Genomic DNA, 20,199 nt, shown 5'->3' on the forward strand with positions numbered 1-20,199 from the left:
TAGCGGTCCTCTGCAGAACAAAAGACTCACGCCCAGGCTTGGCCCGAGATCAAGATAGGAGATACGATGGCTCCGTCGATTGACGACCCAACAGCTTAGACAAATGGAATGACTCAATTGCATGCATCCAAGCCAAGCAAAAAAAAAATTTGTGTCGTCACAGAGCACATTTCGCCCAAGCCCAGCGATAGCGGAGCTTTATCGATAAAACAAACGCAAGGGCGTGTAGGAAATTATATATCGCTCCCCACCACCAGTCCAGCTTTAAAAGCAGTGCAACTTTCAGCGTCATTCCAAGTTTCCCCAATTCCTGCATTTCGTACAAGAGGTGCGAATTGCGGTTTGTACAACTTTGCGAACTGTATTTTATTTTATTTTTCTGGGTCTGGGAAAATATGGCGGCATTGAGGGTTTCGCTGGCTGGTTTGGCGAGGGGGTCTGGCGCTGGCGGGCGCATGATGTTTTCGACGACGAGGGCGGTTGCGAGCTTGTCTGCGAGAGTGAAGCAGAGCATCAAGGTGAGTTTGGTGATCTTTTCTTGTGGCCAAGGGATCAATTAAATGTATTGCTTTTGCAAGAAACGTTTCAATTGATTGGCTATTACTTTGGTATTTCACATTTGGCTGACAAAGTGATTGCAGCGAGATGCAGCTCTGCCGAACCCCGATCCCGCTCCAGATTCTCCCAGCGCGGCGCTCGTCAACGAATTCGCGCCGTACATGGTCGCGACATATGCGCGACCGCCGCCTGTCTTTGTTCAGGGCGAGGGTTCGTGGTTGTGGGATGTTGAGAATCGCAAGTATCTTGATTTTACGGCGGGAATTGCCGTGACGAGTTTGGGTCATAGCGATCCTGAGTTTGCGGACATCATTGCTCAGCAGGTACAGAGGATACTCCATGTGTCGAATACTGGGATACAAGAGCTAACGATGGGTGAAAACTAGGCCAAGTCACTGATCCATGCTTCGAACCTGTACTACAATCCCTGGACCGGCGCGCTGTCGAAGCTGCTCGTCGAAAAGACTCTCGAGGCGGGATGCATGCACGAGGCATCAAAGGTCTTCATCTGCAACTCGGGCACCGAGGCCAACGAGGCTGCCATCAAGTTCGCCAGGAAAGTGGGCAAGATTGTCGATCCGTCCGGCGAAAAGGTTGACGTTGTGTCGTTCCAACATGGCTTCCACGGCCGCACCATGGGCGCCCTCTCCGCGACGCACAACCCCAAGTACCAGAAGCCCTTTGCGCCCATGGTGCCTGGTTTCAAGCAGGGTACGTACAACGACGTCGCTGGCATCAACGACCTGGTCAACGAAAAGACGTGCGGTGTCATTGTCGAGCCTATCCAGGGCGAGGGAGGCATCTACGCCGGCAGCGAGGAGTTTATGGTGGCGCTCGCCAAGCGATGCCGTGAAGTTGGCGCTATCTTAATCTACGATGAGATCCAGTCTGGTCTTGGCCGCACTGGCAAGCTGTGGGCTCACGGCAGCCTTCCCAAGGAGGCTCACCCAGACATCCTGACCACGGCCAAGGCCCTCGGCAACGGATTCCCCATCGCCGCGGTCCTCGTCACCGAGGCCGTCGCCGAAAAGATCAAGCTCGGCGACCACGGCACCACCTTTGGCGGCAACCCGCTCGCCTGCCGTCTGGCGCACTACGTCGTGTCCAAGCTCTCGTCGCCCGAGCTCCAGGAGAGCGTGGTGGCAAAGTCCGGCATCTTCACGGACCGCTTCGCCAAGCTGCAGGCCAAGTTCCCGGAGCTCATCACGGAGCACCGCGGCCAGGGACTCATTCTGGGACTGCAGCTGACGGAGGATCCTACGAAGATTGTGACTGCTGCGAGGGAGAGGGGGTTGTTGGTGATTACGGCGGGGACGAACACGTTGCGGTTCTTGCCGAGCTTGGTGATGACGGAGGAGGAGATTAACCATGGGTTGGATATCTTGGAGGAGGCTATTGTTGCTACGCGGTCGTAGTGGGGAGAAATGTTGTTGAAACTCCCTTTGTTTTATGAGCCCTGGTTTTTTTGGTTTTTATATGTATAATGTTCTGGCGGGTTTCAGTATGGTCTTGGTTTGGTTGGGAGTTTTCAAAAAATGTATAAAAGGTGTTGAGTGTTAGATATGAAAAGCATCACGATGGTTACATTTACATATCAATGTTCGGAGAGAAGAAGAAGAAAAAGTAAAAGAGTATGTCCTATATAAAAAGTACGGATATCGTCGTTCCAACCTCTCATGGTCAAAGACTAGAGTGGCCCGGCAACATCACCCATAAGATGTTAAATAGACTACGGCTAAGATCATTCTTTTCATCAGAAGTAGGTTGTGGTATTTACTGTTCCCCCCCTATTCCATCATTTTTTGTTCTTTTTTTCCTTTCTTATATATCCCAAGCACGTCTCTCCCTCCCAGATTAGCAGATGGCGTGCGTCTTCCCCGTCTTCCCCTGCAAAGAGTGTCCCTCGCCCTTTACACACACACCTCTGTTAGTTTTCAAACAGCTATTATATCCTTTATTCGTACTTACCGAGTAGTGCTTCGAGGCGTGGTGCCTGCTCTGATGCTTGTTCTTGCCATGCGACGCAATGTGGTCCCTGATGAACGCCTCCTGTCGCTTGATCGTCTCGGCATCCGAGTTCTCCAGCATGCCCAGGCACAGCTTAATATCGTGGATCAGCAAGTCGCAGCGGCTCTTGGAAAAGTCCTCGCGCACCACCACGCGCAGCATCTTCATCTGCTCCGTGTGCGGCGCCATGGTGTACGCGGGAACCACCCAGCCCCTAGATCGTAGATGATGAGCGAGGGCGAACTCGTCGTAATGACGCTCCTTGCCGCCTTCGTCGGGGGTCTTGAAGCGGAATGCCACGAGGGGCAGGCCTTGGCCGGCGCGCTCGGACATGATGACGAAGCCGTCGCGCTCGAGGACCTCGGTCAGGTAGTCGGCGGTGCGGGTGAGGTTGCTCATGATGGACTCGTAGCCCTTCTTGCCGAGGCGGATGAACTGGTAGTACTGGCCGATGACCTGGGAGGCGCCCTTGGAGAAGTTGAGGGTGAAGGAGGACTGCTCGGCGCCGAGGTAGTTGATGTTGAAGATGAGGTCCTGGGGGAGGTACTCGTGCGAGCGCCAGACGACCCAGCCAACACCGGGGTAGACGAGGCCATACTGGTGTGGTTTTGTTGATTAGAATGAGAAGAGAGAGAAGGGGGGCAGGGGAAACGAAGAGCAGAAGATGCATACCTTGTGGCCAGAGACGTTGATGGACACAACCTTGGGCAGTCTGAAATCCCACTCCAGGTCCGGCAGAACAAACGGCGCAACAAAGCCGCCACTGGCAGCATCTACGTGAATCGGCACATCCAGATTCTTCTCAACCAGCAGGTCATTGATTCCCTTGACATCCTCGTAGTGTCCTGTGTAAGTAGTTCCCAAGATACAAGCAATACCAATCGTGTTCTCGTCAACCAAGTCCACGGCCTCCTGGGGATCAATCGTGTACCGGTCCGCCGTGCAGAACACGTACTTCTCCTCGACCTCAAAGTACCTCGCGGCCTTTTCCCAGCAGACCTGGACGGCGGACGACATGATGATGTTGGGCCGGTCGGTGGGCTTGCCCTCGGCCTGGCGGCGCAGCTTCCAGCGGCGCTTCATGGCCAGGACGCCGAGCATGATGGCCTCGGAGGAGCCGATGCACGAGGTGCCGAGGCTGTCGCCGCCGGCGGGGGCGTGGAAGAGCTCGCCGATCATGTTGACGCAGCGGCTCTGGATGTCGGCGGACTGGGGGTATTCCTCGTAGTCGATGAAGTTTTTGGAGAAGGCCTCGGTCATGAGCTTTTCGGCTTCTTCTTCCTGGATTGGGGATCAAATGTTAGACCTGGGTCAAGCTATGCATATGAGGTGCAATGGTTGGAGAGTTTGAATAGAAACGCACCATGTAAGTCGTAACAAAGGAAGCCAAGCTGTCAATCAAAGCCATCAATTAGATATCATTCTTCTCGTCTCAATTCTCGTATAAGACAGCTTACTTGAGCTTGGGGTTGTTGTCCAAGCTGAGATGGTCCTTGATCATGTGGTACGCAACGTCCTTGGGCATGGCGCCGCTGGGTATGCAGTGCTTGGGCAGGTCCTGGCCGGCGAATTGCGAGCCGTAGACGCTGGTGGTGAACTCGTCGGCATAGCTAGACAGCTTGACCTGCGAGAGGCTCTTGTGCAGAGGCTTTCCTTCCACGGAGAGCGAGGGGGCGCCGGCGGCTTCTTGGCTGGAGGGCGTGACCGAGCCGGATCGGCTGATGGCGCTGAGGTGGACCATGATGGACGAATTGATTGATTGGATTGGAATATCAGAGTGGTGAGGATGAGAATAGAAAAAGACGAAGAAGCAATTCAAAAATTGAAAAATGAATGGGAGAGGGAAATATATAAGGGCAGCTCGCAAGATGACGACGATCCGGGCGATTGGGCTGCGAGCGGGTACTATTTCTATGTTCCCAGAGCAACACGAGGCCCGTCAACTACGCCATACATCTGCCCGGCATGTCATGATGAGGGGTTCCCAGAGGGTACCTGTACTTGGAACAAAAGCAAGCATCCACGGGGGGGGGGGGCTCGTCTCGTCTCCTGACCTATCTCCTGCGTCTGTTGCAAAACGTCCTTTTCCCTTAACCAACTAGTCGATGCAGGACGGATCACCAATGGCCGGCCGCCATCTCCGGGCCATGGAGGCCCCTCAAGCCACGGGAAGCTATTCGAGAGCGAGCTGAAGCTCCGGGAAAGCTCCCAATGGCAGCAAAGTTGGCGGGGGTTGCTGGAGCTTTGTCACATCTTGTAATGTTAGACGCTTGACTTCATCTAGGACAAGCCTCTCTCCCTTCTCAGTGTCCAACTACGTTAATCAACGCGAGTTTTCCTTCTCTTTCAGTCTCGTAACTACGTGTAACTTAACACACACGGGGCGATGGGATTTCACAGCCCAGCTCCTGTTTTCTGCCCTGCCCCTCTTTCAGTCTTCGATGTCATCTTCCAGTCGTTCTTCTTCCCAATCCTTGCTTATGGCTGCCCCTCCCCCTCTATCCTGCAAGCTAGTGCTAGTGAACACCTCCTAGAACTGCTTGCTTGCTCTTATGCCGATGCTTCCAAGCAAGTGTTCTCCACTAGCGCTTCATCGGATCTGACGGCTAAAAGTCCCCAGTTGCCAAACAAATAGATGATGTCGCTTTCGTCACAGCTTGGCAGCGGCCGATCCCATTACATGTGCCAGCGACCCGGCCTTGCAAAAAGCTTTTGTGGCGGCCTCCACCGTGGCGCTGGGCGCCGTTCAGACAGAAAGATGCAGATCGAGAACCTCGACAAATAAGATACACTGCGAGAACTTTTTTTCTTTCGTTATTCGTACTTCTCCTTTATCTAGGGCGGGTTTACGTGGCATGTTTCTGTTGCTTCGCCTTGTTTTCGGTGTACGAGTCGGGGATTTTGCCGATTTAGACAAACGGAGCCCATTGAAAAGTGCAGATACTTGGCTGTACTTAATGCCCATGCTGTATTACTCGTAGGCCGCGGATCGTGTCTCCTTACTTTTTTCTCCTTTATTGATGCCCGGCGAGCTGTAAAAAACACCGCATGAGGCATATCCGGGGAGCGCGAATAAGAGCCTGGTAATTTCAGTAGTGGTGTTTAACAGCATAGCCTCGTCATCCGAAAGGGGAAACACGGGTTACGAAGCACACCACAAGGCATCTGACATTGCATTCCAGAAGCTCCTTTTCTTATTCTTATTCACGTTCAGCAGGCTATAGATGAAATGAACGGGCTGCGATTCTTGGCCGTTTGCTGGCAACAGGTGCTTTTTTTTCAGATGTTGGCTTCTGTTAAAGCCACTATGACTCGTAGTCTGTCATATAAACCACGTAAAATTACATGTAAACAGAATATGATTGGTACATGTACAAACGTCGATGGGCTTGCGCGCTCTATAATTCACAAAAAGTCCAATAAACAATAAACAAAAGAACCATCCCTTTCTCTCCTGTTTCAGCTCCCAATCATGCTACTTCTTATTCATTATCGCCCGTGCTCGTCAACCCACTCGCAAGCCCGTGCATCCTGCGTCCCAGCAAGTCATCCGAGCTCGTCAGCTTGACCAGGCTCTTGTTTCCCCGAAGCCCCTTCTTGGGCTTCCTGCCGTTCCCGTTCTTCTCCCCGTTGATAGTCGGCGAGCTCGACTCTGTTGTCGTGTCGCCGTTTGTGTGGCCATTTGTGTCCCCGTTCTGCTGCGTCAAGGTCCGTCCGCGAGACAGCTTGGTCATGCTGATTTCCAGGGGCCGGTCCTCGTCGCCGCTGGACTCGGCAACGGATTGGCGTCGAAAGTCGCCGTTTGTCGTGTGTGTCTTGGGGGGAGCTGCTCGTCTGGCTTGTTCTGCGCGTTGCGTCTCGGCGTCGAGGAAGAGCTGGTCGAACCAGGCTGCGCTGCGGTCAAAGTGCTTCCATGCGGGCGGGTAGACGCCTGGGAACTGCATGAAGCCGTGGGAAGTTCCGGGGATGAGAAGCACCTCTGTGACCTCCTTATCGTCAAACGCCCAGTTCTCATCTACAACGGACGACCGGGAGAGTTGTCGTCGCGCTGCCGCCTCCTTTGCCCGCCGCAGACGCCCTGCGAAGACGACGGTGTCGTCGACCAGGGGATCTCGCTCTCCAGTCATGAAATAAGTCTTGGGGAAGTTCTCGAGCAGCTCTTCAGGAGCGAGGACTGGGCTTAGGAAATAATCCTGCGTAAAGTCGGGGCGGTTGTGCGCGCCGATGTATAGGATGATCATGGCTCGCATCATCTCGGGGGTGAGGACCCGGTCGTTGAAGTAGGATATCATAGATGACGTCGCCAAGCGAGTCTTCATGGGCTCTGCGCGATGAGAGACCGCTCCCTCCTTTTTCTCATCGGGGCTCTGAGAAGTACTGAGTGATTTGGGGCCAGCATGACAATACTCAGGTCGCGATCCACCATTCATGTTAGCAGGGGAATCGGTAGGTTGTTTCAGCGGAGGTGTCCCGTCCTCATCATCAGAGTGATGCGGTGTTCCCACGAGGTCGTTGTATTGCATGCTCTTCCTCTTCATGATGGATTTATTCGTCTTCCTCATCCTCCTGTCTCGAATAAGCGACATTTGCTCATCCGACATCCAGTTTCCAATATTCATGTCCAGCGTAGGATAGAAGCAGACGAGGCCGTCCGGAGGCGGCAGCTTGCCAACGCCTGAAGAGCGCCGGAAGTGGCTGATTCCAGTCTCGAGCACCATTAGTGTCGTTGCAACAGCTAGGTTTCCGCCTGCGCTGTCTCCGGTAATGACGATTTTGGGAATCTCTTTGCCGGACATGCCGATGCATCTACCCCGGGACTTGACGAGTGTTACATAGACGTCGAAGCACTCGTTCAGAGCGAAAGGGTACGGATATTCGGGTGCCTTTTTGTAGTCGATGCTGAGAATGGGCAGCCCAGTCTTTGAAGCCCAGGCAAACAGCTTGTCGTCATTGCATCGAGGATCCATGGCTACGAACCCGCCGCCAGGTACGTCCAAGACGAGCTTGTTGTGGTGCTCCAGATCGGCAAGCGGGCCGTCGTAGTAAAGCCAGGCAGAAACGGCTTCTTTGTAATCACTGTTGGTAGGTCGCGGGATACGGACTTGTCTCGGCGGCCATCGTGTGAATCGTGGTCGCACAAGACGTTGCAAGAAGCCCAAGTAAGGAGTTGTTCCCTTGTTCCAGGCAACTCGCAGGTGCTCAACCGTAATCATTCCACGAACCTTGCGGACCTTTTCGTCTGCCTTTTCGGCGGCGACGACATAGTATAAAGAAAAGACGATGCTAGCAAGGTCACGCAACCACTTGGATCGAATCTTCATGGCAGTCCAGAATCCGGCGTCCAACGCAGTCAAGATCCAAGTCGCCCGATAGTAGGTGGGATCATACATGTTAGCCATGGGCTCTGGACTAGCCAGGCCGACGAGTGCACTGAAGTTGCGGGCGGCGTAAAGGTAGAGCATGGTGATGATGACTGTCTGCCATGCTGTCAAGCGTCGAGAGAAGAATTTGGATATCTTTTGTGCAAACGATGGGCCATGTTTGTGGCCTCTGTTGTTCCAGTCAGAGATGGTCATATCTATCAATAAGGGCAAGAGACGTACTTGTAGAGGTAAAACGTCCAAAACGACAATACGGCCAGGACTTGTAGACGCCTTGACTTGGACGATGGCCGTCCAAGGACGTGGTCTATCATGATGCAGGTTGAAAGAAAAGAAAGCAAGCAAAATCAAGAGCGCAATAAACAGAGACCGCGAGGGTATTTTGATCTATATGCGGGTGTGTAACGTCAAGTGTAATAATACATGGGTTATGTGCGTCTAGGCTCGATGCGACGGGCCTATTATGAGTAGTATTGGATCGTGCGTGCAATGGCGGATCATTTCATTCGACACTCGAGTCTTCAATTGTTTGTCGAGGCTTTGAAGGTATTCGTCAAGGGAGCACGCTGATTCGCTTCGCTGGATGTCGTCTCGTCTTGCAGATGGGCGGCTTTCATCGGATACGGCGGTCGGTCGGGTTCGTGAAAAGAGAATTAGGAAAAGAAAGGGAATCCGAAAAAGAACCCAAACATCCAGCCAATCCAGAGCTGAATCCAACGACTAGAGGCCGACGCTTTCGAAAACGTCCGTGTGTCGGTCGGAGGTGGCGATACCCAAGTTCTTGACAGCAGGCAATGGTGTAGTGTGTAGTATTGATGTAAGAGCGTGTCCAGGGATAATGGAGATTACAAAAGGAAACATGGGAGAGTTCCGATTACGAGAGAAGCGGGATTGGAGCAGGAGCAGGCTTGTGACAGGCACATGTCATGCCCAAAATCCGATTTTCGGTAGGATTCTCGGCCTTGGGGGCAACGCTGTACGTCCTCGTGACGACGGTTGGAGGCGTCGAGAATGGCTTGCTGACATGTGAAAGCCAAGGGTACCAATGACATGCAGGCCAATCAGAGCGCTGCCCACAAGAAGGAGACCCGGAATCCCCCCACGATTTTGGAGTATGACGGGGTTTGTTCTTCTTTTTTGCTAGCACGGAATACGGGGTAAGAGTTATTTGCGAATGGATGCTTTTGCTGAAAGCGGCGTTTGGCAGCGTTCAAGCAGGGCGAGCGGTTGTCTCAAGATTGGGCTGAGCATAACGCCATGGCGAGGTGGATGCAATTGAATTTGGCTCCCACGTTTTTGCTTGCTTGCTTAGTGGTGTCTTTGCCTACATGTAATTTGATGCTGCAATTGTAAGTGCCAAGCTGAATGCATGCAGTATTACTCCCAGGACATTCTTACTCGGCTCCCTCGGCAGGGATCAATGATACGACAACGGCACGAATTTACACCGACATGGCGAGGGTCTCCTCGATGAGTACTTACATGTACATAAATCGGCAGCGCGAATCTACCGAGTACATGTAGATGCTATCTCACTGCTATCCATAGACGCATTGCCGTACGTGATACCCTAGAGCAAAGCAGAGCAGTATAATGAAATTTATCTTACCGCTTTCTCTACCTATACTCATATGAGGATTAATGTACAATGTAAATCCGCACAGCGGTTGCATATATATCATAAAGTCTCCATTTAAGAGTATGTCAATTGTTGTCCAGCTATTCGATTATGGACATGTGCTGTGAGCTTTAATCACCGAGTCTCACTAACCGCTCTGCGACGGACGGACAACACCAATACTGTCCGTCACTAAACGAATAGCCCTAAGCAGAGCCACTTACAGCATTTTGAGAATAAAAAATCGAACAAGAACAGGAAAAGAAGCATGGAACCCTCGGAATAGCCAAACTATTGAAATGAGGAGTTGGAGTTCGTCGGATTGCCCGGACCACCATAAAATAAAATACACACTATCCCCGTATGGCCCAAGACTTTTTTGGTGCCCCTGACTCTCGGTAGATTTCCTCTAGCGAAATAACCTATCTAGATTAAAGATCGTCTATGAGCTTATCAGTGAATCTTATCACGGTCTCGCCCATAGATCTAGAAAAGCCAATCATGCATCCCATAAAGCTCATCAATCTTGGATACGGTGCCTGTACTTGACATCGAGTAATGTTACTTATGACAACCGTCACGCCATCTCACCTTTTTTTTCATTGTTGACCGTACAAACAGACAATGGGGATAACTTCCCGTAAACAGCCTCCATGGCGAGACCCAAAACATTGAACTGAGACATGCGTCATGCTCCCCCGTACGTGTCGCCAGTAGCATCACGAAGACTCACTGCCGTGTCCCAGTTTGGACCCCGAAAAAAACAAGCTTGCTCATCTAGCTCATCAGCGCTAACCATTAATTATCAAGATGGCCGATCTTGCACATTCCATCCCGGCCAGATTCATCAATTACAGCTCACATCGCGGTGGGGCTACACGATCAAAGAAGCTAGAAGTGCCGTTAAGCATCCAGCTGAGGTCGAACCCTGGCAAGAGTAGCAAGCGCTGGATATGGGCGATGAGGAATTTGAGACATGTTGAGCGTTTGTCTCCTTAGTGAAGGGCTGGATATAAAGAGCGGTTGCCTCGTTGTTTTGCTTGGGAATGTTGTTGGCAGAACAGTTGCTCTTTCAATTCTTACAATTAAGAGGATAAGGCATCGAGATGGTTCATCTGTGCAAGCTTGCAGCCGTTGTGGCTTTGGCTGTTGCGGCGCCTTCTGCTGCCATTGATCCTAATGCTATTTATGATGGAGGCATCAAGGGGAACAATGGGACAATCCAGCTTGCCATCGGCAATGGCGGTGCCGGTCAGAGTGGTCTGATCAAAGGTATGTAAATGCAAACTATGAAAGGATAATCACATCTCTTGTCAATGGAGATCTAACACGTCTTGCTGCCAACAGCTCTCGCAGATGCATACATTAAAGATTCCGTCTCCAACGGCACCAAGCCCTTCAGAGTCGCCTGGTACACCAGCGACACCACCTACAGCATCCAGTATCTCCAGTCTGGCCTCATCGACGTTGGCATCACATACAACCCGGCTGCGGAGAAGATTGCCATTGACCAAGGCATCGCTATTTCTCCTAGCTACTATGCTTTCCGGGACCACTTTATACTGGCCGGTCCTATATTCAACCCTGCCAATATCTCCAAGTCGACGGACATTTACACCATGTTTTCTCAGATCAGACAGGTTGCCGAGAATGAAGTGACTACACCGCCTGTGCGGTTCTTGAGCCGTTACGACAAGTCTGCTACTAACATTAAGGACACCCTGCTGTGGGCTAGCATTGGCCAGGTACGTCTAAGTGTTATACTCAATTTTCATTGTCCTAGTCAATTGTAACTAACTATCCTCTTCTCTAGGTCCCTTGGGCGACTGCTTACTCTACCTGGTATCACCAATACATTGCTTTCCCCATCCAGGCCCTCACAGCTGCCATTCTGCTGAATGAATACACTATCACTGACCGTGGCACTTACCTGTCTCTGGATGCCAAGCTGCGCAACCAGACGGTCATTTACAAGGCCGGCTCGGACAGTGCTGACGATCCTCTTCTGAACCCTGCCCATATTTTGGTCGGAAAGAAGGCTCCTCATCCAAAGGTGGCCAGTGACTTTGCCAAATGGGTGGTTGGGAAGAGAGGACAGGCTGTGATTGTCGGGTTCAAGAAGGATGGCCAGCAGCTGTATAGCCCGGCGCCATCAAACTCGACTGCTGAATGATTGTGCATATGATGATGGATGAGTGTATATGAACATACTAGGGGTTGAATTAGAGTAATGATGAGTTGATCATGTACATTCTGTTTAATTTATAAGGTAGTACATCATTAATGAATGCTTCTACATCCAATTATCGCCAATGATGAACTTGTCGAGGCCCAACACGTTTGGTGACACCTGTGTGAATATGGCAGGGTTTTGGCCAGACTTTCAATGAGCTTATTATACAAACCATGTTATTTACAAGATTTACATGACAATGTTTCTCCGTTGTATCATCCTGAATGAATAATTCATCGAAACCTAACATGAATACATGTACTGTGCGAATTGACGATATTCGCACCCAGCTACATGAACCTGTGTACACATTTGCCTCGCCCCTCATTGGCTGGAGCTGCACACACATCCCACCAAGCCCAACCTCAGGCCCCCACTTGCAATTATCTCGATTTCCCATTGCTTTTTTCGGCCTACCAGCAAAACCTCATCAACTCCACAACATCATGAGGAGGAGCCCATGAAACTCCCCGGGCGAGTGGACGGCTCTTTCTGCGGTGCGGTGCTGTCGACCCGATCATCAGCCGCGACAACTCTGCGCAACAATGTGTTTCCGAGGCCGCAGCCCCGAGATGCTTCGCAGAGACCAGCAACGCCGGTAACAACGCCAGTAGCAACGCATCACAGCCTCGTCTGCCCACGGAGCTCGCAATGGCTGCTGGCGACGTTTGTGCCGGGCCTCGAAAAGCACCGCACCGCTTCAACGCAGAAGACGCAGAATCCACGACGCACCGCCCGCGCCTACGGGACAGCCGCTGCCTCGTTAGCCGCGGGCACACGACAACGACCGCCGCCTGTCGTGATCCAAGACAAGGACAAGATGCTCTCATATGTCGACCAGGCCGAAGTAGGGACTGCCGAGGAGTATTTTGACTTTTACAAAGACCCGTACCGCCGAGGATATGCCGCTCCAGATGGACCAAAACTGCGAGTGTCGGAGAGAAAAGGCGATGTGCAGTATCCCTCATCGGATGAGACAGCCATGGTGGATGATGGGACTCAAGGTGTTCTGACTCGACTTCAGACTGCCATTGGTCAACGACTGCGGCATCCACATCGCTACACTCTCGACGGGATATACAAACTATACTGCCAACTTCCGGAGCCTCGCATGCTATGCCTCACGTGGCAGTGGCGAAACAGATTGTTGAAAGTCATGGGTACACCTCAAAAGAGAGACATGGACACAATGCTGCGCTACTTCGCCCTAGTTGCGGATGTCAAAAACGCCGGACTCACTCTTCGCCGTTCACAGTGGAATTTCGCGCTGGCCTTTGCCTCCAAATATACTGCCAGGGCTACAACCGAGGAGATGGAGTCGGCGTTGAGGATTTGGAAAGAAATGGAAAAGGAAGCACAGGTTATGGGAAACGATGTGACGTTTAACATTCTGTTCGACGTTACCGCCAAGGCAGGCAACTTTACACTGGCCGACATGATTTATAAGGAAATGGAGAATCGGGGGATTGAGTTTAACCGTTTCCACCACGTCAGTCTCATTCATTACTTTGGACTGAAGCTTGACTCAGGGGGACTTCGAGCGGCATACCGAGAAATGGTCGAATCGGGCGAGATGATTGATACTGTTGTCCTCAATTGCGTCATCTCAGGCCTTCTCAGGTGTGGCGAGGAAGGGGCAGCTGAAGAGACGTATCAGCGGATGAAAAACGACCATCATATGGCAGCGGAAATTCCCCAAAAGGACTACATGATGAACAAGGTGGTCACCAAAGTTCTCATGATGTTTACTCGAGTTGGCAAGCAGCATCCAGAGCTGAAGAAATCCTTTCAGACAAACGTCAGCCTTACTCCAAACCTGCACACCTACAAGCTGCTGATTGACCACTATGCCACTCGCATTGGCAACTTACAAAAGGTTGCCCAATATCTGGATGAGATGAAACATCTGAAAATCTCCATCGAACCCACCATCTTTTTGGCTTTGTTCAAGGGCTTCTACATACATGGCGGATTTACTGGCTCGGACTGGTCTGAGCAGCGCCTAGAAGGTGTGCTGGCAGCCTTCTACCAGGCCCACGACGAGCGTGCCGAGGGGTTCCGTATAGACCAATGGGTGGTCATCTGGGCCCTGCGTGCGGTGAAGAAATGCTGCTCCAACGAGACGCTTCTCGAGACCTTCGATTCCATGTCCCAGAGGTGGGATATCAACCCGGACCGCCAGCAGTTTATGCATGCACTGTTTGAGAACATTCTGCATGACAAAGATCTCAAGTCTACGCGAAATGAGGATGTCCAGTATCAGCGGAGCAGAAAGGATACGTCGTGGCTATGATCAGGTCTCGACTTGTGTGATTGTATATAAGTGTTCATGTACGTTAGATAGCATTTGCCAAACATATAGACTAGCCCTATCCTACGTCGATGGGGATCATCATGCAATGCAGCAATGATTTTATGACAAGTTTTGAATCATATCCAGGTGGCAATCCCAAGGGTGAACACAAAATGGAACCGGCACGGAACAAGTTTTGTTATGTATGTGACTTGTGAAATGGTCCTACGTCTAATTCGAGCTATTTACTCTGTCGCAATAGTCCGCCACCAATTCAAAGCACCAAGCGTCCAACCCATATAAGCCTTTTGTAATCGAAGAATCCGTTTACTGGGTCTTGTAGGTTTGGTAGACTAGCCTCGGGTATTAGCATCACAGCGCAAAACGAAAACCGCGATCCATGGCGGGGCAGCAAGTCGAACTCACCGGCAATGCCAAAGGGAGCGAAGAAGCCGGTGGCCATGAAGGCCCAGTAGCCGGCGCCGAACCACTTGCTGCGAGGGTTGAAGGGCAAGTTGGAGTAAGGGCCCTCGGGGTAGTGGTAAGGAGAGGACATGCGAGGGCGGGTGGTGTGGAAGCCTCGGCGGGCGACCGCGGAGGTGGTGCGAGTGGCGGCGCGGGAGAGCATCTGGACGAGGTCAATTAGCTGGAAGAAGCACGGCGGATGGTTTATTTCGTAGAGGGAATTGCGGACTTTGACAGGCGTTCGAGATTGGCGAGGCGTGGAGTTGCAGCGAGGTTGAGATTCTTGTTCTGCGGCTATAAAGCTTCCCGGGTTCAATATGGTTCGATTGAGGTCAAAACGAAAGGCTTGGCGCTGCGAGTCACGTGCAGCTCTGCAGCAATCTGTGCTGACTAAGGCTAGTTCGGGTTCTATGGACCGAGCCAAGCTGCTGCATCTCGATGCGTCCGTCACCGCCTTCTCCTGCTGGCACCACTATTTTCTTTTCTGCCGTCCTAAATCCACTTCTTTCTCGGGAAAGTTTGGGCAAGCAATCTTTGCATTCTCTCATCCCTGGGAGCAGTTTCGGTCTTCCAGGTAGCTAATGTGGTTGCTGTGATATGCCATTTTAATTGCCAACCTGAAATTTTCTGTTTTACAGCTTATTCAAGAGCCACACTCTACGATTTTAGACCACAGGACGGCTGGTTCGACCATTTACTGGAATCGACCCGTGCCTTTTTTTTTTCGTATCACCTTGATTTTCTACCCTCTCCACAACCACAATTGAGTGGTAAAATTCAGCCAAGATGGATGACCTATTTGATGTTTTCGAGGGCAAGGCGGAGCCTCAAAGCTCCAGCGAAGACGAGAGAACCCCTCAGAAGAGTCGCAGCAGAGCCCAGAGCAAAAAGCGGAAGGCCGACGAAGCTATGAATGGAAATGCCGATGCCGACATGGATGCGAACAACGACGACGCCGACGTTGGCATGGCTGATGCCGCCGAGACTTCCAGAGACGAGGACTCCGAGGGCGAAGAGGACTCGGAGACGCCTGAAAAGCAGGACAAGAAGCGACGCAAGAAGGCTGACGGCGCTGGGCCCGTCATGACGGACAACTTCCAGACAGCAGAGTCAAGAGAGGTTGCGGGTGCCTCAACATTCGTTTCGCAAGATTCATCGCTCGTTCTGTCACACAATATCCAGCATCAAGTGGCTCTTCCGCCGGACCTCAACTACGAATACATTCCTCTTTCAGAGCACAAGTCGCCCGAGGAGCCTGCACGAACATACCCTTTCAAGCTGGATCCCTTCCAGAGCTTGTCTGTCGCATCCATTGAGCGCGAGGAGAGCGTGCTTGTATCAGCGCATACAAGTGCGGGAAAGACGGTGGTGGCGGAATACGCAGTCGCACAATGTCTCAAGCGCAACCAGAGGGTCATCTACACTAGTCCGATCAAGGCTCTGAGTAACCAGAAATATCGAGACTTTGAGGCCATCTTTGGAGATGTTGGCTTGATGACGGGTGATGTTACGATTAACCCTACGGCCAGTTGTCTGGTCATGACAACCGAGATTTTGCGGTCAATGTTGTACCGTGGTTCCGAGATTATGCGTGAGGTGGCCTGGGTTGTGTTTGACGAAATCCACTACATGCGAGACAAGACTCGTGGCGTGGTTTGGGAAGAGACCATCATCATGCTTCCTGACAAGGTCCGATATGTTTTCCTCTCGGCCACCATTCCGAATGCTTTCCAGTTTGCCGAGTGGATTGCCAAGATCCACCACCAAGCGTGCCACGTCGTTTATACCGATTTCAGACCTACACCCTTACAAAACTACTTCTATCCCGCCGGCGGAAAGGGCGCAAGAATGGTGGTGGATGAAAAGGGTAGCTTTAACGAGGAAAACTTCAACCTTGTTATGGCTGAGGTGGAGGAAAAGAAGGGCGCTGACCCGGCTGACCCCACTGCCAAGATGAAAGGAAAGGGAAAGAATAAGAAGACCAATAAGGGTGGCGCTGACGAAGGCTCTGATATCAACAAGATCATCCGAATGACGGTTAGAAAGAATTTTAACCCCGTCATTGTCTTCAACTTCTCCAAGCGGGAGTGTGAAAACATGGCCCTCAAGATCTCTAACCTGAACTTCAACGACGATTCCGAAAAGGCCATGGTCAACAAAGTCTTCCAGAGTGCTATTGACAGTTTGTCAGAACAGGACCGAGAGCTGCCACAAATCATGAACCTCCTGCCTCTGCTGCAAAAGGGTGTCGGCGTCCATCACTCAGGTCTGCTGCCCATTCTCAAGGAGACTATTGAGATTCTGTTCCAGGAATCCTTGATCAAGGTTCTCTTTGCGACCGAAACCTTTTCCATTGGTCTCAACATGCCTGCCAAGACTGTCGTCTTTACCCAGGTCACAAAGTGGGACGGCGTACAGAGACGACCAATCACCTCATCTGAATACGTTCAGATGGCAGGACGTGCTGGTCGTCGTGGTCTCGATGCCAGAGGTGTTGTCATTATGATGATTGATGACAAGCTTGAGCCGGAAGTCGCCAAGCAAATTGTCACTGGTCAGCAGGACAGACTCAACTCTGCCTTTTATCTGGGATACAACATGATCCTCAATCTACTCCGAATCGAAGCCATCTCCCCCGAGTTCATGTTGGAGCGATGTTTCCACCAGTTCCAGAACGCGGCCAGCGTTCCCAGCTTGGAGAAAGATCTAATGGCACTGCAGCAAGAGAAGGACGCTCTGACAATACCAGATGAAGCCACTGTCAAGGATTACTACACCATCAGGCAATCACTGAATACCTACACGAAAGATATGCGAGCAGTCATCCAGCACCCGAACTACTGCCTCCCCTTTTTGCAGCCCGGTCGACTTGTGCAGATCCACAATGTGAAAGAGTCGGCAGAGAAGATTGGGGGTGGACTCGACTTTGGCTGGGGTGTCATTACTGATGCGTATTCGCGACGACCTCCCAAGCTTGGTGAGCCTGATTACCCGCCCCAGGAATCCCACATCATCGAGGTTCTGTTGTATATTTCCAAGGACAGCGCCGAAATCATTCCTGGCCAGCTCTCTGGAGACATGCCACCGGGCCTTAAGCCATCAGGCGAGGAGGATGGCATGTTTGCGGTGGTGCCTTGCCTCCTCACATGCATCAAAGCCATCAGCCAGATTCGAATTTTCATTCCCAAGGACGGCCTGAAATCTGATGACGAGCGCAAAGATGCTTCAAAAGCCTTGAGCGAAGTGCAGCGTCGATTCCCGGATGGCGTGCCAATTTTGGATCCGCTGGAGAATATGGATATTTCGGATGAATCCTTCAAGCAGCTTCTCCGCAAGATTGAAGTTCTCGAGTCTCGACTGGTCACAAACCCTCTGCATCTGTCTCCCATGCTTCCATCCCTATGGGACCAGTATCACGCCAAGGTTCAAATCTTGGACAAGATCAAGGAGAAGAAGAAGGAGATTGCAAAGGCTCACAGCATTGCGCAGATGGACGAGCTCAAGTCCAGAAAGCGCGTGTTGCGCCGCCTTGGTTTCATCAACGATGCCGAAGTCGTTCAGCTCAAGGCTCGTGTTGCTTGCGAAATCTCTTCTACAGAGGGTCACGAACTCCTATTGTCGGAGCTTCTCTTTGATCGATTCTTCAACGAGATGACTCCCGAGGCGATTGCCGCTGTGCTCAGCTGCTTTGTCTTTGACGAGAAGCTGGAGGCTCAGGCATTGAAGGAGGAGCTGCAGAAGCCGTTCCGTGAGATTCAGGCCAAGGCTCGCATGATTGCCAAGGTTAGCCAGGAGTCCAAGTTGGATGTCAACGAGGATGAGTACGTCCAGAGCTTGAAGTGGCAGCTTATGGAGACTGTGTATGCATGGGCTCAGGGACGAACGTTTGCTGAGATTTGGTAAGTTGAAGCTCCTACATCCCTAACCTCGGCGAATTTACTGACACTCTTTTCAGCAAAATGGCAAATGTCTACGAAGGCTCATTCATCCGCATCTTCCGCCGCCTCGAAGAGCTCCTGCGACAGATGGCCCAGGCCGCAAAGGTCATGGGCAACGATGACCTGACGAAGAAGTTTGATGAGAGTTTACAGAAGATTAGGAGAGACATCGTGGCCGCCCAGAGCTTGTACCTGTAAAGTGAAACGGGGAAAGCGTTTTCTTGTTTTACTTTGCTGGGGAAAATATCGCTGGAGGAAGAAGGAAAGAAAAAAGCATTATGATTTCTTTTTCGGATTTTTACGACAGTTAAGAGCCAAGAGCCATATGTAGATACCTCCCTTTCTTTTTCTTTTTTTTTCTCTTCTCATTTGCTTTGGCATTATTGCTCATTGGCTGGTGGAGTTTTGGGAGCTTTTGGGGAGGGATGAAAAGACATTTGGGATTTTCGTTTTGTAGTAGATAGGGATGATTTGCTATTAATGTTTGGTAGAATGGTCATTTGTCATGGCTGATGAGGATGCCGATGTTTCCGATCCTTTGATACTGGTGATGATGCTTCTCTCAACCAGCATATTTATTGGCCATACAAGGAGTGTGTAAGAAATGTCCGAGGGAATTGAGAAATGATCAGCATCCAAAAATAGACAATCCGCTGCACTAAACTCCTCTATAATAGGAAGCGTATTCTCCTTTTATCTGTGCATACGGAGTATTTATTTTGCAATCTTCTATCTGTAAGGTATGCAATGTAACACAACCGCATTGTTCAAAAGCTGTCATGTGACGTGCGCGGAGACTTTTTGACCGAGCTCTCGAATCATCATCACTACATCTAGTTCAACAATAAATAGTCGCCGGCTTGTGATAAATTGTTTGCTTTACCTTCTTCACGATATTTGTAGTGATTGACTTTAACCAGGCTTATAATTGCTTTTTATACTCTACGCTTCAAGGCACAATGGGCGTCACTCACACCGTTCTCTTCCAGTTCAAGGCAGAATTATCGGCCGACGATGTCAAAGCTGTGAGAGCGGCCCGTGCTATATGTCTATCTACAAAAACACAGTTATATGGCATCGTTTTACTGACCAGTTGTTGGGATGTTTTTTACAGGCTTTCGCGCGATTTCTTGCGCTGAAAGATACTTGTATTCATGCGACCTCCGGAGAGAAATACATCATTTCGTTGAAGGGTGGGAAGGACAACTCCCCCGAAAATATGCAGGTATTGCCCGACCATTGACTGCATGATGTTTGCCGTGGGTTTGTCATTTCTGACGCTGGATAGGGTGGGCTCACTCATGGTGTTGTTGCCGAATTCGCCTCAGCTGAGGATAGAGACTATTACATTACGAAGGACCCGGTTCATCAGGAATTTATGAAGTTTATTGGAGGGCTTCTTGAGAAGGCTGTTGTTGTTGATTTCGCTGATGGGGTTTATTAGATGGCGGAGACTTTAGACTAATGCTACTCGATGCTGCTGTTTGGCTCGAGGTTGAATTAAGATGCCTTGCGTACATTTCTAAAATGCTTAAGCTCACGAGATACTAGACTGTAGAGAGGAGAGGTTGACTTAGAGCTTTACAGATGGCTATGGTTATAATCTAGACGGTATATGGATGAAAAGCGTGGAAATAAATTAGCAGATAGAGAGTATCGGTTGTATCATGGGTTCCGCTTAGACGTGCTATCGATGTAACGGTCTG

At 50.9% G+C, this 20,199-nt stretch overlaps 9 protein-coding genes across 9 annotated transcripts; 6 read left to right on the plus strand and 3 right to left on the minus strand.

Annotated features, from left to right (window-relative positions):
* Positions 1-355: 355 nt before the first annotated feature.
* M431DRAFT_151933 (hypothetical protein) lies at positions 356-2,449 on the plus strand. The gene is made up of 3 exons (XM_024912848.1): positions 356-518; positions 642-881; positions 945-2,449. The coding sequence occupies exons 1-3, from the start codon at positions 396-398 to the stop codon at positions 1,971-1,973; spliced, it is 1,392 nt and encodes a 463-aa protein (XP_024770292.1). The 5' UTR covers positions 356-395; the 3' UTR covers positions 1,974-2,449.
* On the plus strand, positions 2,083-2,469 carry M431DRAFT_258085 (hypothetical protein). Its single transcript, XM_024913843.1, has one exon. The coding sequence runs from the start codon at positions 2,192-2,194 to the stop codon at positions 2,414-2,416; it is 225 nt and encodes a 74-aa protein (XP_024770293.1). The 5' UTR covers positions 2,083-2,191; the 3' UTR covers positions 2,417-2,469.
* Positions 2,365-4,611, minus strand: M431DRAFT_512213 (hypothetical protein). Its single transcript, XM_024919801.1, has 5 exons — positions 4,023-4,611; positions 3,929-3,956; positions 3,238-3,846; positions 2,527-3,162; positions 2,365-2,466 (listed from the first exon to the last, which is right to left on the minus strand). The coding sequence occupies exons 1-5, from the start codon at positions 4,304-4,306 to the stop codon at positions 2,413-2,415; spliced, it is 1,611 nt and encodes a 536-aa protein (XP_024770294.1). The 5' UTR covers positions 4,307-4,611; the 3' UTR covers positions 2,365-2,412.
* A 1,436-nt stretch (positions 4,612-6,047) lies between these two features.
* M431DRAFT_95431 (hypothetical protein) lies at positions 6,048-8,260 on the minus strand (the record flags this gene model as incomplete). The annotated part of the gene is made up of 2 exons (XM_024924703.1): positions 6,048-8,115; positions 8,169-8,260. 2 exons carry the CDS (start codon positions 8,258-8,260, stop codon positions 6,048-6,050), a joined length of 2,160 nt encoding a protein of 719 aa, XP_024770295.1.
* A 2,154-nt stretch (positions 8,261-10,414) lies between these two features.
* Positions 10,415-11,875, plus strand: M431DRAFT_523955 (hypothetical protein). Its single transcript, XM_024920562.1, has 3 exons — positions 10,415-10,836; positions 10,912-11,309; positions 11,378-11,875. The coding sequence occupies exons 1-3, from the start codon at positions 10,671-10,673 to the stop codon at positions 11,735-11,737; spliced, it is 924 nt and encodes a 307-aa protein (XP_024770296.1). The 5' UTR covers positions 10,415-10,670; the 3' UTR covers positions 11,738-11,875.
* Positions 11,876-12,617: 742 nt separating this feature from the next.
* On the plus strand, positions 12,618-14,090 carry M431DRAFT_95015 (hypothetical protein; the record flags this gene model as incomplete). The annotated part of the gene is made up of 1 exon (XM_024924644.1): positions 12,618-14,090. One exon carries the CDS (start codon positions 12,618-12,620, stop codon positions 14,088-14,090), a length of 1,473 nt encoding a protein of 490 aa, XP_024770297.1.
* A 179-nt stretch (positions 14,091-14,269) lies between these two features.
* Positions 14,270-14,841, minus strand: M431DRAFT_151947 (hypothetical protein). Its single transcript, XM_024912849.1, has 2 exons — positions 14,517-14,841; positions 14,270-14,443 (listed from the first exon to the last, which is right to left on the minus strand). The coding sequence occupies exons 1-2, from the start codon at positions 14,716-14,718 to the stop codon at positions 14,418-14,420; spliced, it is 228 nt and encodes a 75-aa protein (XP_024770298.1). The 5' UTR covers positions 14,719-14,841; the 3' UTR covers positions 14,270-14,417.
* Positions 14,842-15,521: 680 nt separating this feature from the next.
* Positions 15,522-18,691, plus strand: M431DRAFT_95190 (hypothetical protein; the record flags this gene model as incomplete). Its single annotated transcript, XM_024924674.1, has 2 exons — positions 15,522-18,454; positions 18,511-18,691. 2 exons carry the CDS (start codon positions 15,522-15,524, stop codon positions 18,689-18,691), a joined length of 3,114 nt encoding a protein of 1,037 aa, XP_024770299.1.
* A 761-nt stretch (positions 18,692-19,452) lies between these two features.
* On the plus strand, positions 19,453-19,937 carry M431DRAFT_485981 (hypothetical protein; the record flags this gene model as incomplete). Its single annotated transcript, XM_024916348.1, has 3 exons — positions 19,453-19,518; positions 19,608-19,718; positions 19,782-19,937. The coding sequence occupies 3 exons, from the start codon at positions 19,453-19,455 to the stop codon at positions 19,935-19,937; spliced, it is 333 nt and encodes a 110-aa protein (XP_024770300.1).
* Between the last annotated feature and the right edge of the window lie 262 nt (positions 19,938-20,199).

This window comes from Trichoderma harzianum (assembly GCF_003025095.1).
Source record: "Trichoderma harzianum CBS 226.95 unplaced genomic scaffold M431scaffold_14, whole genome shotgun sequence".
NCBI lineage: Eukaryota > Fungi > Ascomycota > Sordariomycetes > Hypocreales > Hypocreaceae > Trichoderma > Trichoderma harzianum.